This window comes from Melospiza melodia, chromosome Z (assembly GCF_035770615.1).
Source record: "Melospiza melodia melodia isolate bMelMel2 chromosome Z, bMelMel2.pri, whole genome shotgun sequence".
Taxonomy (NCBI): Eukaryota; Metazoa; Chordata; class Aves; order Passeriformes; family Passerellidae; genus Melospiza; species Melospiza melodia.
In genome coordinates this window covers 68,220,485-68,237,001 of record NC_086226.1, presented here as the reverse complement: position 1 = coordinate 68,237,001, position 16,517 = coordinate 68,220,485, and the positions used below count along the sequence as shown (strand labels likewise).

Sequence of the window (16,517 nt, the reverse complement as noted above, 5' to 3'; positions counted from 1 at the left end):
TTCACATTTTAGTCACGTTTTGCACAACACATTCTACTGGCAAGATGCAGTTTTTCCAGGCAGCACCTTTTGTTCACAACCCTGCCTTGATCAGAAATTGTCAGGCTGACAAGAACTCACTCATCTCAGCACACCACCCAGCAGCAGTTAGCAAGCACCTGTGCATATCACGGACTCAGAACGCTACAAAAGAGCAGGCAGCTTCAACTAGTTCTTCCTTTAGCTACCAAATTACTCTACTCCTCAGCCAAGTGCACAAAACCCTGCAAAAACATCTGATGCATTAGAGTGATATAGGACTGCAAACACCAAACACACTGGGAGTAAAGGCTAACAAGGAAAAAGACCTGAGGAGTTTAACAAAGACAGCAAGCCTCTCTCAAAACATGATGACATTGGTGTGCTCTGATCATTCATGCGGTCCTCTCTGTCTCAGGCATTCATACTATATGAGCAAGTACCTAAAATTCCAGCTACTCATTGCCCTACCAGGCTCAGTGTTTTTTTTTTTTTCTTGCCATGGGAATGCTTAAAACTTTCTACACTGTAAATACTTTGAACACTAAGCCCTTCCACAGATATGCCACACCATATCTTCCTGCTTCCTCAGGGACATAAAAAACCACCTACTTTGTAGCCAAGACCCACCTACTTTGCTTCCTACTTTATCTTCAAGGCAGTAGTAAGCCTCAAATTCAGAGCCTCAGATTAAAGCATAATCACATTTTTTTCCCCATCTTCCCATAAGGTTAGTTTAGATGCCCTAAAATTAGACTTCCATTAAGGGAAGTGAAAGATTTAGAGCTGGAGAGAAAACTAAGACTGCTCAGAGCAACAGTGATAAAAGACTTGAAAGAAACTGGCAGCCCAGGTTCAACTGAGATCACTTTCAAAGTCAGGAGTTTTAGATAAGCAGTAGCACTGACAAGGCATAAGGTTTCCCACAGCTCTGCCCTTGCCAGACACTAACATTTACAATGTTATGATAAAAGGAGTGAACGCTACAGAGCTTAACAAGTTTCACATGTTCTAGATTCAAGCAGCCAGTTAACACACTTTGCATTGCGTCCACTGCGGACACAAATAGGTTTCCCTTGATCACCAAAAGACTGCTGTACAAGTCACAGCAAGTGTAAGAGCCATCACTAAGAAATTGATGTTTCAGCCATGCTCTGCTGAAACAGGACACTTGCCCCTCAGAAAAGAAAGTCCTTTTCCAAGTCGTGGCCTCAGCTGCTTTGGCTCTCCATAATTCAGCATTCTGACAAGCTTTTCCTCTGACCCTGCACTAGAAGAGGCTGAGTGCTCCATAACCAAGGATCTGGCAGAGCAGAGCCCTTCCCAATGTCGCACTGACTCTATGCATACACATGGCCCACACTGAATTGTCACCAGTGTCACCACTGTGAACACAAGCTCTGTCTGACAGCATCATGTCCAGCTCTATATATTTCTTTATTTCCATGACCAACTCAGAATCCTTTGCAATTATTACCATGGTACTTCAATGAAGACTGAAAACACACATGAGAACTAAAACTCTCTGTACAAACTTTAATTGCAAAATATCAACACAGCTGCTTCAAGAATTTTATGGAAGTATTCAACTTCCAGGCAGTTTTTCTAGAACTACAGTTCTAGACATCTCAGTCATGTGCTGCTTTTTACGTCTTCACTTTGTACAACACAGAAATGAGAGAATACTTCAAAGTATATGAGAAACTACTATCTTCAAGAGGACAAGATGAAATCTACAAAATTAAGGAAGATATCCTGTTAGCTTTAATCTTATGGAAACAGGTGTAAGCGACAGAAACATGATCCTCCCTCTACGTGGATAGATGGATACGCTACATGAGTATCCATCATAGTCCTGCAGACTAGACGACAGTACTCTGGATTGTATTCTAGACTGCAAAAGCCTAGACTGCCTATGAAATTTTTAAAGGGGTCACATAGACATGACTTGAAAATTGTACTCCCTGAGCCTGTAAGATTGACCATAAAGAAATACCACCACAATGCGACAGATAGTTGACAGCCACACAACAAACAGGAGTCCAGATTTTTTTTAAAAAGGTATGTAAGAGGAGCAAACTTTCAACCAATATGTAAGCTCCACAGTGGCAGCTGGATCACGTGTGGAAAAAATGCCATGTAACAGCGATCAGCAGTATGTCCTAAAGTGGACTTACTGTTTATCTTCAAGCAGAGATGACAGAAGGCAGAAGCAATTGATGAAGTCTTCAAGTGCAGAGCACCTGTCTCCTTGTACTAAAGATAAAAGTATTAGCAGAATTTCACAGCTGATGCACAAGTCTATGAATGTGAAATACAGTCCCAGGATAGGTCTCTAAGCATATCCTGCCTCACTTTCTAGACAGAACAAGCATTTGCTAAACTGCAAATCAATCCATATATAAGCATTACTGGTATTCAAACACAGTTAAAGAGACAAGAAATCCAGCCCTATTCATGAGCAGGTTCTCTTTTAAAGAAAAAAGCTTGTGAATTTTAGGAGCATATGATTATTTTAATAAGAGAGCAGTATGGGAGCTTGGAAGCCAAAAAAACAAATACTTTCCCAAATTTAAGACATCTGAGTTAGCTGCTTTTTGGAATTAAGGAGTCTACGTTCCATGAGTTTCACTTTAGCTAATAATGCCACAAGCACAATGAAAACTGGGAGATTATTCCCCTATGTGAAAATAGGGCATTAATCTTCCACATGTACAATTGAAATTGTACTGAAGACAGTGAGTTAAAAGAATGCAGGTTTTTTTGTTGTTGTTGTGTTGTTTTCAAGGAGACTACAGTAACGTTTTTACCTATATTCAAGTTTCAGAAAAGTAGGTCCAGAAAATGTTTACCGTACTATGATATCTCTTACTTTTTAAGTGCTACTTTTTAAGCTATTACTGTTTCTTGTATTTTTTCAAAAGCTGCTAAATCCATCTATCTTGTGCAAGCAGAAAGCTTTAAAGTGCTTGACCAGGGGCACCTCCAGCAATTAAATTTCATCCCATTTTATCCTCTTCCCTAACACTTTGAATATTTTAGCTTACTTTTTGTAACCATACATGCTTAACATTTGATTACATAAAAGGTCATCATTATATGGTAAATGTTACCTCTGCTGCCTTTAAATATGACGAAGCACTTAAACCAAACTAAACAGCTATCTGAAGTGGCTGACTGGAATCCAGTTACGTTGCTCTGTTGAGACCAGGGTCTCCCACCTATTGTACAAGCACACTTAACTTACACGGTACTTTTGCAATTTATATTGACACACATCTGCATTAGTCAAAAGCACATAAGAGTTAACACGGCCTCTAAAATGTCTAAGGCACAATGACTCATTCCTGACAGATTCTCTGGTTAGCAAGTGAAGAAATAGTGACGTTCATGACCCACTTATCAGATGCTGTTGTCAGTGGGATTCTCACATGAAGAGAGACGCTTGTTCAGCATCCTTTAGAATCTTCAATACTACCAATGTTTAATTTATTTACCTTCAGTAAAGCAACAGAACAGCAATCAGCAATTTAAATTCTTACTGATAATACTTAAAATTGTTTTCTGCCAATACAGAAAGCAGACTTCACTCCAGCTACTAATGTCACCCCAACAGACAGTTCTGCGCATGAAGTGCATGCTTGGAGATGACTACCAGGAACCTTCACACATCAGCTTTCTCCCTTATTCACAAGAAAATCCCTAGCTAAAAATCAATAAAATAATCTGGACTTGGATTTCAAACTGCTCACATGAAATTAGTAAATGAACTGCAGGGTGCCTCCTTCCTTCAAACAGACTTTCCAGAGGAAAAACATGAAGAAGGCCTTCAAGTTCAACTCCTCTCAATCCTAAAGTGTGCAGACAGCTTCAAGGAAATTGGGCACTTTCACCTCTAGTGGGAGGTGTGCCTGACCACAGCAGGGAGGCTGGAATGAGGTGCTTATGAAGGCACCACCCAACTGAAACCATTCTGCTATTCTATGATAATGCAAGTGCACTTTAGTGTTGCAGATGTGATCACAGAGTGAGAACTAAACAATAGTACTCACAACAGGGTGGGAGATAACTTGGTTTAAATTCACTGGATGCTAATGAGTATTTGGGTCAAGATGACAGTGGCTGGCCATGATCTCTCTGTATTTTAACACTTGGCACTGGTAACCCAGTGATCCTGGCAGGAGTAACTCTGACTCTCAGGACAGGACTGTGGTTGCTAACAGGGCACAGCTGCAGAGATCACACTTCACACACGGCCTCACTGGATGCCCTTTGGGGCACACAAGCTGATCTCCATCCCAGTGGTCTGTGGGCTATGCTCACTTCCTCCCTTGTTGCTGGTCTTGCCCACCAGTGACAGTGGCCATGAAATGAAATGCATTCTTTGACACTGAGCTTGCAGGATGGTACCCCTCCAAGCCAAGGATAGGACTGGATGTGCTCCCACCAAACTCCACTATGCAAACTAGTAGGCAGAGAATGGTGGAGACACAAGCCATTACAGAGCTCAGTGATACCATAACTATAAAAGTGTATTTCAACTTCTATGCTACCCTAATCTTATTTAAAGATACTCACCAAGTAACTAGCACTCCTGACACTTCATTTAAGAAGGACAAAACAAATTATTACATTTTAACAGAGGAATTAAACCAATAAAAATCTGAAATTCATGCCATATGAATTTCACAGAACCTGGTAACAATCCCTGTTCTGAATTTAGAAGGAAAAGAAAAATTTGCCTTTTAAAACCCTCTGAAGAAAACCTGAAAATGAGTAAGAACAGGAGTGAAAGTCGAGAGCTTTCTCCTAAGCATCTGCAAACACAGGGTTGTCTTGCTCCAGGCTACTTAAATCAGAAGTATTGCTCCCAATGCAGTCGCAAGGTCAGACACTGTACTTCTCAATATCACTTTTAATCCTAAAACCTTTTGGAACAAGACTGATGCAGCATTTTTGCTGGCAGTTGAAACTGTATCTCAAAGCTGAGGATCCGCTCTCTGATAAAGTAGAAAAACTATCTATCTATAACTGTATCTCAAAGCTGAGGATCCGCTCTCTGATAAAGTAGAAAAACTATCTATCTATCTATCTATCTATCTATATATCTCCAATAATTTCAACTCTGGAGTTCTCTGCTACTGAGAATGTAATTTAAATTCAGGATCCTTCTCAGGCATCACTTCATGCTATATAGAAAACATCACACCTTGAAACAAGACATCTACAATTATGTCCAGCTCCATTCCCAGGTATGAAGTCTCTTGGAACTACGTAGCAGCAACTGTGCGCTTCTGGCATACAGAACATCAGACCCATCATGAAAGGAAGTGGACAATTTGAGCATTGATCACAAGATCTTGAGGGTTATTTCTGTGGGCCAGAAGTAGCAGCCTTTGAGGTTATTCCTAAGCAGCTTCTATAAGGAGGTTAAACATGCTAAACATGTGGGGTATACAAGACAGACAAACTGTCTGAATAGCCATCCCACTAACTAACTGATCCCACTTACTGATGAACGATCAGTTACATCTTTCCACTCCAGAACAAGAAGTCGGGAAACACCTAAGGAAGTGACCTTTTGTTTCAAAGCACTGAAGTCATTACCTACAAAGAAAACAGGCTTGTTTTCTCCATCAACCAGATTTCACCTGATAACAGCAAGCTGTGGCATCAGCCCCATCTAGTTTCTTTGGCATCCCAAGAATATTCAGTAATCTTTGCACTGAGGAGCGAAGATTGCTTGAAGGTTTGGTCAGGCCAGATCGACTAAAAGCAGTGATTTCAGTACCCCAGACTATCATGCTGATGGAGGGTGCTTCAAAGATTCACCCATTCTACTCCCTGATGTCTTAAGAACAAGTCATCTGCTGTGGGAAGATGTGCTGGTTATTCAGAGCCATGAGGGAAATAAACCACACTCAGTCAACCAAGTCAGCCAGAGACTGCTCAATAAGCAGAAAGCCAAAGAGTATAAATTGACTCAAGTGTGCATCCTAAAGAAACTGTTCAAGTGCTGCAATTCAAAAGCAGCTTAACCTGTGAAGTAAGATAATCTGCCCTTTTTCCAAGGTACAAGCTTCATTACCTGCATCCCTGAAAAGAAGCAGCTTTGCATCAACAAGCACTAAAGTCTAACTTCAATGAGGTTGAATTACAATTCAAGGGAACTTAGTATAAACATTTGCTTTTCCCCATGTGAATCTTCTTTCCTAATACTCTGAAGCCCAAGTATAAATATCCTGTTAGCATTTATAGCACTCAAACTAACCCAAATTAAATGCAAATTATTATGCTTAATTTTGGGGTATATAATTAAAAAAAATATTAATTTAAGTTCCTTCTGACCAGCATTGGCTCATTCTGCCTTTATTCCATTACTTAAGAGAATTGCAGAATGCCATCTGAGAGTTTGAGAAGATACAGAAAACTCCAAAATCAACATACCTGTTATTTTGTCCCTGACAAGCTTGCAGGATTCTATCTCCCCAATGCTGCCAAAAAGACTCTTCAGTTCCTCTTGTGTCATGTTTTGTGGAAGGTAGTTGACTATTAAATTGGTCTTGCTGTCTTCTGCATTCCCAGAATCAACTGGTGATGAGCAATTGTTTATGGTGGCTGAACTATGGGCTGTGTTATTACAAGTTGGTCCATTAGACAGTTGTGTTTCCATGGCAGCAATTACCTGCTGAAAAGAACAAAGAAGAGCCATCAAAATTTAAATTTCAGTATCTAGTAGAAGAGTCCAAACAAGAACCTAAAGACCTGTCACTATGCAGAAATGGTATTGCCAAGGCCATAAACTGCCTCTACATGCAAGAAAAAAACCAAACACCAGTATAGAAGGGCATTAAACTGTTAGTCAAGACAACACTTTAAAACCTTGTAACAAATAAACTATCTTCTACAAGTTCACTAAATGAAATCAGCATTCAAAGCTTAGTTTCCATTCTCTGCCATTCCTCCAATTTAGGGGAATCACAGCCTTTCTATTATAGAAGTTACCAAACAAAATGGGCCTGTTGCAGGAGTAATCACTTCTGTTAACTTACAGCTGGTTACTGAAATAACATGAAAGCAGTTTTTAATGAAGTCGTATTTGAATGACTTCAATAAGAGGTGGGCATTAACTGTATCCAAAGATCACTTCTCATATGAAATAGCAGAGATCAAGATTAGTATTTTAAAGAGCTATTAAGGATATATGAGTGTGCAGGGATGGAAAATATACTCTTCTTTGACAACATCCATGTCAAACTTCTCACCACAGGTTGGAATCAGGCCTCTAGAGGCTTTTATTTCATAAAATTGACAATTTCTTGTTATTATTTCTTTTCTCATCTGAACTCTGAGAACAGTTAAATCTGAATCTTGTTCTTAATGTACTTTCTGACCACTCCAGAACTATTCTGTGCCTTGGAGACCACAGAACTGATCCTCCTAGAACCTGTGCTAAAGCAGATGGAGAACAGGAAGCGATCTCAGACAGCCAACACGGCTTCACCAAGGGCAAGTCCTGTCTGACCAACCAAGTGGCCCTTCTGTGATGAAGGGACTCCATCAGTGGACAAGGGAAGGGCTACAGATGTTATCAATCCAGACTTACTCAAAGCCTTTGACACAATCCCATACAACATCTTTATCTCTAAAATGGACAGAGAGTATCTATGGATGGATTAACAGATGGATAAGAAAGGGATTGGAGAGCTGCATCCAGAGGTGGTGGTCAATAGCTGAGTCTCGACAGACATCAGTGACAAGCGGTGTCCCTCGGCACTCCATACTGGGACCACCAGTGCTATCCAATGTCTTCACTAATAACACAGACAAACCTCTGCAAGTTTGCTGATGACCCAAAGGTAAGTGGTGTTGGTGACACTCCTGAGGTTCAGGGGATCATCCAGTGGGACCTGGACAGGCTTGAAAAGTGGAACCATGGAAATCTCATGAGGTTTAGAGAGACCATGTTCAAGGTACTGCACCTGGGTCAGGACACTCCCAGTATCAGCTATCAGCACAGGCTGGGGGATGAATGGATGGAGAGCAGCCCTGTGAGCAGGACTGGGGGGTGCTGGTGGGTGAGAGGCTGGGCATGACCCTGCCATGGGCACTCCCAGCCCAGAGAGCCAAACGTGTCCTGGGCTGCATCCAGAGCAGCGTGGGCAGCAGGGCAGGGAGGGGATTCTGCCCCTCTGCTCTGCTCTGGGGAGAGCCCACCTGGAACCTGCATCCAGCTCTGGGCTCCCAGCACAGGGAGGACATGGAACTGCTGGAGTGAGCTCAGGAGGGCCTGGATTAGAGGGACAGAGCACCTCTCCTTTGACAAAATTCTGGGAGAATCAGGCTTGCTCAGCCTAGAAAAGAGATTACTTTGGGGTAGCCTAACTGTGGCCTTTTAGTACCGGAAGGGATTTTACAAGAAAGAGGAAAAGAGAAATTTCTGAGTAGCATGTAGTGACAGGACAAAGGGGAATGTCTTCAAATTGAAAGCTAGTAGGTTGCAATTACATATTAGGAAGAAATTCTTTACTGTGAGGGTGGTAAGGCACTTGCCCAGACAGGCTGTGGATGCCCCATCTCTCAAAATGTTCAAGGTCAGGTGGGATGGAGCTTAGAGCAACTTAATTGGGTCGAAGATGTCCCTGTTCATGGCAATTGTATTAGGAACAGACAAACTCCAAGGTACTTTCAACTCAAACCAGTCTGATTCTACTGTGTCTCAACCCAAAGTCACTGACTGTATACAACAGACGTAATTAGGAGGAGTCTGCCTGTACACAAGCACTTGTCCACAAGCTGCCACATCTACAAAAGGCACTCTGCCCCCTCAGTCAGTGACTGAATGGCAACAGCTGGTAAATACAATGGATTTTTAATAGCATCTTAATATCTAAGATTTGGGCAGCCTACCCTCTTTGAGACAAACAGTTTAGGACCACATGCAAGAGAAAATTATGTACGTGAATTCTCCAGTAATACGTATTTCAACACAAGAAGTTCACTAAAGAAATCCATCCATCACTGAAATTTAGCCTCATAATTAAACTGCTAAGAGGAGCTCTCACAAAAAAGCCTCTTGTAAAATCACAGAACAGCATCAGGAGCTCTGATGGGTCTGTCCTAACAGTCCTGTTTTAAAGCACCACAGGCAATCAGTGCATATCCAAACAGCTGATAAGGTCAGCTGAGTTCAGGGACTGCTGAATAACTAAATTTCCTAACAATACGAGAGAGGATAAGTTGCATTTCTTACTAGAAGTCCAACTTTGACATTCCTGGGAACATACTTCTATGTTCTGTGCTTTACATACAGAAGCATTTTCCAAGAGGTTACCTCAGCACAACGCAAAAAAAGGTATACATCTATTAAGAACACTCATTAGAAAAGCATGATCTTGTTTTCCTGAAGAGCTACAACTAAACAACATTTTCTTCCCTTGAGACAAACTCGAAGAAGTAACCTGCTTCTGCTACTGATGAGACAAGTCCACTGAAAAGATGATAAAGTAGATTATCCCAATCAGGATAAATTACTTTTCAAAACACTAGCATACCTGTTAAAGGTAGTAGTCACAAATGCTGCGCTTTGAGGCTCTGCAGGATTGCCTTTTTCCTTTTTTGGTGTTTTATTCTCAAATTTGAAGTGTTCACTGATCAAAATTAGCAGGATTTAGCAAGGACAACAAACAATTCTCTCTTAATTGCACATTTATTTTCACGTTCAGGTGGCCAAGTATGGGTTCCTAAGCCAACATTCAAGTGAACAGCTGCAGTAGCCTGTGTGTGCTGAAAATTACAGCATCTCTCAGCTATAGAACCATCTGCTCTGAATGAAGTGATACTAGTATTTTTTACAAATAATGCATACCCCACTAATAGGCTACAGAGAACTGTTCATAAAAGATAAAACACTAAATATTTTTCACTCAGAAAAATAGTTTGAGATAAATGTACAGTTTAAAAGAATCTTAGAATAGACTGGCAAATATAATTTTAAAATAGTAATCATAAAAAGACAACTATACAGTTTTTCAAAGTTACTGCAAATTAGTAGTCAGACCATACCAAAACCATTTTAGTACAATACTCCTCTTCAATTATCCACCGTGTATTTTCAATTAGTACTAAAATCTAATTGACAACAGAAGAAAGGCAAGCCACTGCAGTGAAATTTCTACAGGAGATCAGCGTTTTACAGTAAAAGTTGTCTTGTTACGCCAATGTGCTCTAGGCTCCCATAGAAGAGGAACACACCCTACAGCCTATAATGAAACATATATGTGAGTTAGCATTCCAAATGGAAGGTTAAAAGACTTTGGTATGGCCTCAGCACTATTAACATGTAAAAAAGTAGCCTACAGAATTTAAGAAAAGTCCCACAGACCCCAGTCCAAGGCTCTGCTGCCCACGAACCACTTCTAAGCAGAGAAGCCACATCACACAGTCTGACTGCCATGTTAGTTTGGAGTTGCCGTCTGCAATATGGACACAAAAAGTACTGTATGTTAGATTAGCAAGATAATGCAACAAATCAGTTTGTACAAATTTACAGTATTTGCATTTATATTCCCAGCACGTCCATGCAGTGTGGCTTAATTGGATTTGAGGCAATTCCAATCTAATCTTAACAAATTCAGTTGTAAAATTATTTTTCTTACATGAAATAAGATGCTTATTTTTAAGAAGACTTAAAAGATAATGCAGTCTAGTAACCCCTGCATCTACCATGGCAACTTCCTTCTGTACCGCACCATGCCTAAAAGAAACTATATCACAAAACAATTTTTTAAATCTTCAAGACTGAGGAGGAAAGTAAAGAAATACAGTGAGTTTATTTTCCATCAGCACATAAGATGATCATGCACTACAGCTCCCTTTACACATCTTTCCCAGTCCACAGGAAAAAAAAAAAATACACAAAGATGACAAAGTACTATGTCAGAATTAATTCCATTCTCAAAATCCTGGGTTTTAAAAATTAGGTAAATGAAAATCTTGTGCAGATGGTATTCACTAAGCTTCCTTGCAACAGCTGTTTAAAAGTACCACTGCACATACAATTGGCAGTAGAGTCAAGGATTTATCAAGTGCAATAACTGGAAAAAACATGCAAGTGTTTTTCATGAGAGTATTTTGTAACCAAGAATATCGTTCTTTGTTTTAACTAAAATATCACTGAAAATCCAGTTAGAATTACACTGAACAATGCTAGAAGGATACCACAAAAGCTAATAGGCCATTTGCAGATTACAGGTAGTCCAGATGTGAAATGCAACCACAACAGAACAAAGAGAAAGGCTCCTGACCACTGCCAGAGCTTGAGACTGCTGTTAGTAAAGAGATCCTACCCACAGACAGATGAGCTAAGTCTAAACTTGATAAAAAGAAAGGCTTAGGTTCCAGAAGGTGTTGTGGTGTCCACAACCAGCCTCTGGGAGCAACCTGCACTCCCAGAGCCCGGAGCCGCTTGCTTGAGCTGCCGACAAATGAGGCGAGAAAACTTCTCCCGTTTTAAAATGGTGCAAGTCACTCTTCAAGACAGTTTGCTACCAAAATCCTTATGCTTAGCTGACTTCATGTCTGGTCTTTATTTCTAACTTAGGTTAATTATGACCTTCAATCACCTCTTTATGCAAAACACTGAGGCTTTGATACCAAGTGTAAGTATGCACGCCATTCTTTGTGGTCTGAACCCAAAACTAACACTAACAACTTCTGAAGCTCTCAACTGTTCATACGCAAATATGTTTGACGAACTGCTTTCTACATTAATAAAATCTGGAGGTCTCAACTGACTTCTTTTAAGTCCAGAGAAGCCTTATTAAGAAGACTGCTTTAAAATAGCAGTCTCCAACATTCTTGTCCTACAGAGACTATAGTGAGGTGCACAAGATGATGCATTTGGATCTCTATGGCTCTCAGCAAAGCGGTGTGACCCCACAGATTGTTTCCTGTGAACCACAGGCTACAGCCTATGGTTAGAAAACTTCAATAGAACAGCTTACTTTCTTGTAAGGACTTCAGTGCGCTAACTGGATACTTAACTGTCCTCTTAAAGACTGCAGCATTTCTCAAAAAGAAGCCAAGAGCACCTGTCAGCTGAAGTACTTCCAGCTTGCATAACACATTTATCCTAATTGAAGCATTCTATACAGTACTTGCAATCAGTGTGCAAGTCAGTTCTTTGACTAAAAAAACCATTATGTCTCAAAAATGTTTTTGCTCTACCAGTTCTACCATTTTATTGCTTCCAAGGCTGCAGAGACTGCTCTCTTACACCTAGTTTGGAAAACTGGCATTTTTACCATTGTATTTACACTTCTATCTGACCTAAAAGTAGTATTAAATATGACTAATTACATTCTAGAAAAAAAAGAGAGACTTTCCAAAACGCGTTTTCAGCTGTAACACCATACTAAAACAGCAGCTAAACACAGAATTTGAGCTGTGAGCTTTCTTCCACCCTCCCCCCAAAAATTTTTAAAATATTGAACTACTAAAGAATCCCCAAAAGCTAATTCAGGTTTTGACTATTAGCCTCAGAGACAGTATTACACTTCAGGTTATTAAAACAGCTTAAAGTTACTGCATTCAAAACCAATAAAACCATTTTGTTCAGGAAACAGGGTTCTATACCTACTATGGAAAAGTTTGTCTTACAATACATTCATATTAAGAGGAGAACAATAACAGTAAACCTTTGACTGAGTAAATCTGCTCTCTTTATAATGTTGAAAGGAAGCAGAACTAAAGACACAGTTGTTCAGTTCAACAAACTGAGTGGTTCTCTCTCACATGCAGTGCATGGCAGCCATCTATCTTTCTATAAACTTACTTTTTCCTCATCAAGCACAGATAAGATTTTAAACCCAAACACTCTTAAACACTGTTTATTGCATTAACTGAATGCCAGTTTCTAATTAGCTGCAGTTCAAGCAAGTCATGAGTAAAGTTTGCCTAGCAGAGAGAGGCAAGTAGGCTTTTTTTGTTTTCAAGAGAAAAGACATCACAAGTTCAAAAGCCATATGGTTTATGCAATTAGTTCTGGTTGCCATAGAACAGTTCCAATTATAACAGCGGATTTTTATATGAGAGCTTTAGAAAATATAGTGGTACTAGCAAGATGAAGACTTGCTAAGCAATAGCCACAGTGGCCTACTAACTTTCCTTTCAACGCAGGTATTTTGGTGTGCAATATACTCAACTACTCATGCTCAGCTGAAAATGCAGGCTGAGTCTGGATCCTGGCAGTGCTGTGACAGAACCAAGCAGGTGACACAACAGGTAAGCTTTCAACCATTATTACCACCTCACAAGCATCGTACAGATGCTAGGGAGAAATGTTTAGTGCATTAGACTCCTGACTAAAGTCCTTCTATCACCTGTTTCAATTCATACTTACACATCCTGGTCACTGCTGGGTGGGAAATCATTTAATATAGGTTTTATATACATAATTTAATTATATTTATAGACACTGCATTTAAAAAATCACTGCACAGATGCCTGCTGCAATTACATTATGTACTTCTAAACAGTATTATCATATAAAGGTGATTACATCTGAATTTAAGACAGGAGAAACTAAACACATCTGGTTACTTCAACTGTTATCACTGTTCAGAGGCAACCTAAACTGGACCATGAGATGTCTCCAGCCTCAAAGGTCACAGGTGACACAATGCCCTTGGTAAAGTCCTAAGAGATGTAAACGTGCTCCTGAAGATTCTCCTAGAGGCTTACATACCACAAAACCTGCACAGCATGCCTTAGTATTTATTTTGTGTTTGCCCTTCTACCCTGTTTTCCAGTGCAAGGAAAGCAATAAATACAATGCAATAAATACAATACATCACCATTTGGATAAGCAAATGCTAGAAATTTTGTTTTCCTAACATCAAATTGCAGAACAAGAACCACCTCTGGCTGCATACATCGTTCTTTATCTCTTCCAGACACAAAGGTCTAAACCAGAACTTTGTTCTCTGCTTGTAACAAAGCTGTTCTCTTTCCGGAGGATTTATTCAATCCACTTTGACTCACAACAGTAATTAATGCATTTTAACAAGGGTAAGCTGTTTCTTGTCTGTGGGGACTGTTGCCAAACAAGTTAAATTAAAAAAAAAAAAAAATATTTGAGCACTCACTGAAAGGTAAGACCTGGCACAACACAGATGCTGAATTTTGCTTTAAAAAGCACAACTCAGCAAAACAAAATTTTAATGTCTAAAGAAAATTTAAGTGCAGAGTTACTGATAATTGGAATAGATGCAATTCTTTATGCTTCTTCTTTTGTGATTTTTATCTTTATTGGAGTGTTAATTTGAAGGACACTTTTTTTTCAAATGGTCAAGTACCTTAGAAGCATATACAAAAGCACAGTGCTAATTTCTGTACACTCAAAACATCTGTAAATAAGAGATAACAGAGACTGTTCAATTTAGCATATGCAAAAACTATTACATAGCCTGCCTGAACGTCCCAAAGTCCTTTATGGGTAAATGCACACAAAGGCCAGAGGCATGTCTTTAGTTAAGAACCTTGCCTGTCAGAACAAAACACTACTCACTCTTAGTTTCCCTAGAAGAAGGATAGCTGTCAAGGAGAGCTTAATGACTGCTCTGAGATCCACATATTAACAGGACATCTTGTGCTTGGTGAGTCTGCATAAACAGGCTAAACAACTCTTATTTCTTTGTCTCTGTTTTCACTTTTCGTTTAAGAGTATAAACTACCTCTTGTCCATTAGCAGCCCTCCCCACCCGCACGTACATTCATTTGCTGTTCCCTCCATTACACTATTTAAGAATCTGCAGCACAAACTAGATCAGGCTGCTGCTTGATGAGAATGCAGGAGAAGAGCAGAAGGAGAAGAAACCAGAAGAGCACCTCTTGATTTATGCTAAGTTATATGGAAGGACTTTGATAAAACAGAGACAGAAATTTTCACAGCAAACTTAGAATTTTTCTGATAATGAGGTGGTCTCAAATCTACAAGTAACTTTAAAAGTTACTAATGTAAACACAGGCAATTAAGACAAGAAAGCATGAGCCCTTTGCAACAATAAAAAGCAATTACTAGCCTCTCAAAAGCGGCAGTTTAGAAGGGGAACCTTTCCACAGTCTCTTCAATGAATCACAAAAACACCACTTAACATTTCTACATCTTGGCCTCAGTGTCATGATGAGTTGAAATAAGTGAAGAAAATTAGGATAGTTATAAAAAAATTCATTTGAATTTTAGGGAAAAGGATTGTAATTCATCCCTGTGATTGCTGCTGCAGAAGGTGATCTGCAGAAGTTTGCAGCAGATTAACCCTTCTTTCAGCAGGAAAGAAGAGGCACCTGAAGCCAACTTGCCTATTCCAAGGAAGCAGTGAGAAGACACTGAAAACCTGCAGACAGTTGAACAAGAAACAGCTATTTGTAGAAGCATGAAAGAGCTTAACAGTGTTGGTGACCACTAAAAAGGACAGATGCAAGACAGTGCAAATTATCTATGGAATGCAAATATTCGTAGGAACACTAAAAATGTATACACCGATTAAAAGAAAACATCTTCACTCAGTAGGAAATGCTTTTGGAAACTCTTAACATTTCTGCAAAATACTTAATGAGTATTAGGATACTCTAAACAATCCCCTACTAAAGTTACTATGCATTAGGAATTAAGCCAAACACTTGCAGGGGGTTCTGAAAAAAAAAAGTATGTACAACAAGGCAATCTACAGGAAAAAAAACGATCTCTTCTGACTGAAACTACAGATTATCCTATCAGCTGGGGTAAAGGGAGGGAAACATGCAGGGTAACTTAAGTTATCCTAGAACACATTTAGAAAGATCAACTCTAACAGTCTTCTGTAAAGAAAACAAGCATCTCTATTCCATTAAGGAATCAGTTCAAGTGAGACCCCTATAAACTATAACCATTTTTACGTTCCTAGTTATTGTGTCAATTTAGACACACAACCACTTCTACCACCGTAACTAATTCCCCGAGCAAGACAGCATCAACATGCACAACTAATTAGCTCATATACAAGGAAAAACCCCCAAAACTTAGCACAAAATTTTACTTTTTCCTTGTATTGCCCTCTTTCATATAAAAAACGTTCAAAGCCAGCTAAGGGAAAATTATTACTTTGGTTATATTTGAAATTTTAACTAAATATCAAGTTGGGACTGTTTGAACACAGCCAATATTGATGTTCAGAAATAGTTTCACCAAAACATTGAATGCAAATGATGAACACAAAATCACAAACAGCTATTCAGATTTCAAACAAATAAGCTGTAAACAATTCCAATACTTAAAAAATACTTTAAATAAGACTGACTTTTAACAGGAATGTTTTTTCAACTGCACTCTACCAGCCACAAAATCTTGCCAACTATGTTTATTTCTGTTATTTGCTGTCCCAGTCTTCTGTGTTAGCTTTCCCATTCTAGCAAAATGCTCTCCAAGGCAATACGGCTCTGTCAAAACACATATGTATTCT

General features: G+C 39.5%; 1 protein-coding gene across 10 annotated transcripts in view; it reads right to left on the bottom strand.

Moving 5' to 3' along the window:
* ELAVL2 (ELAV like RNA binding protein 2) overlaps nucleotides 1-16,517 on the bottom strand; it is an 89,361-nt gene that overhangs the window by 36,383 nt on the left and 36,461 nt on the right. For 4 of the 10 annotated variants that reach the window (XM_063181442.1, XM_063181444.1, XM_063181448.1 and 1 more), the window contains exons 2-3: nucleotides 10,403-10,493; nucleotides 6,466-6,706 (exon numbers count right to left, since the gene is read on the bottom strand). In XM_063181442.1, coding sequence (XP_063037512.1) covers nucleotides 6,466-6,706; nucleotides 10,403-10,474 — 313 coding nt within the window. In that variant the 5' untranslated portion in view covers nucleotides 10,475-10,493. Of the gene's footprint in view, nucleotides 1-6,465; nucleotides 6,707-10,402; nucleotides 16,142-16,517 lie in introns of those variants that run through there. The other 6 variants (XM_063181445.1, XM_063181447.1, XM_063181443.1 and 3 more) reach the window with 3 other exon arrangements.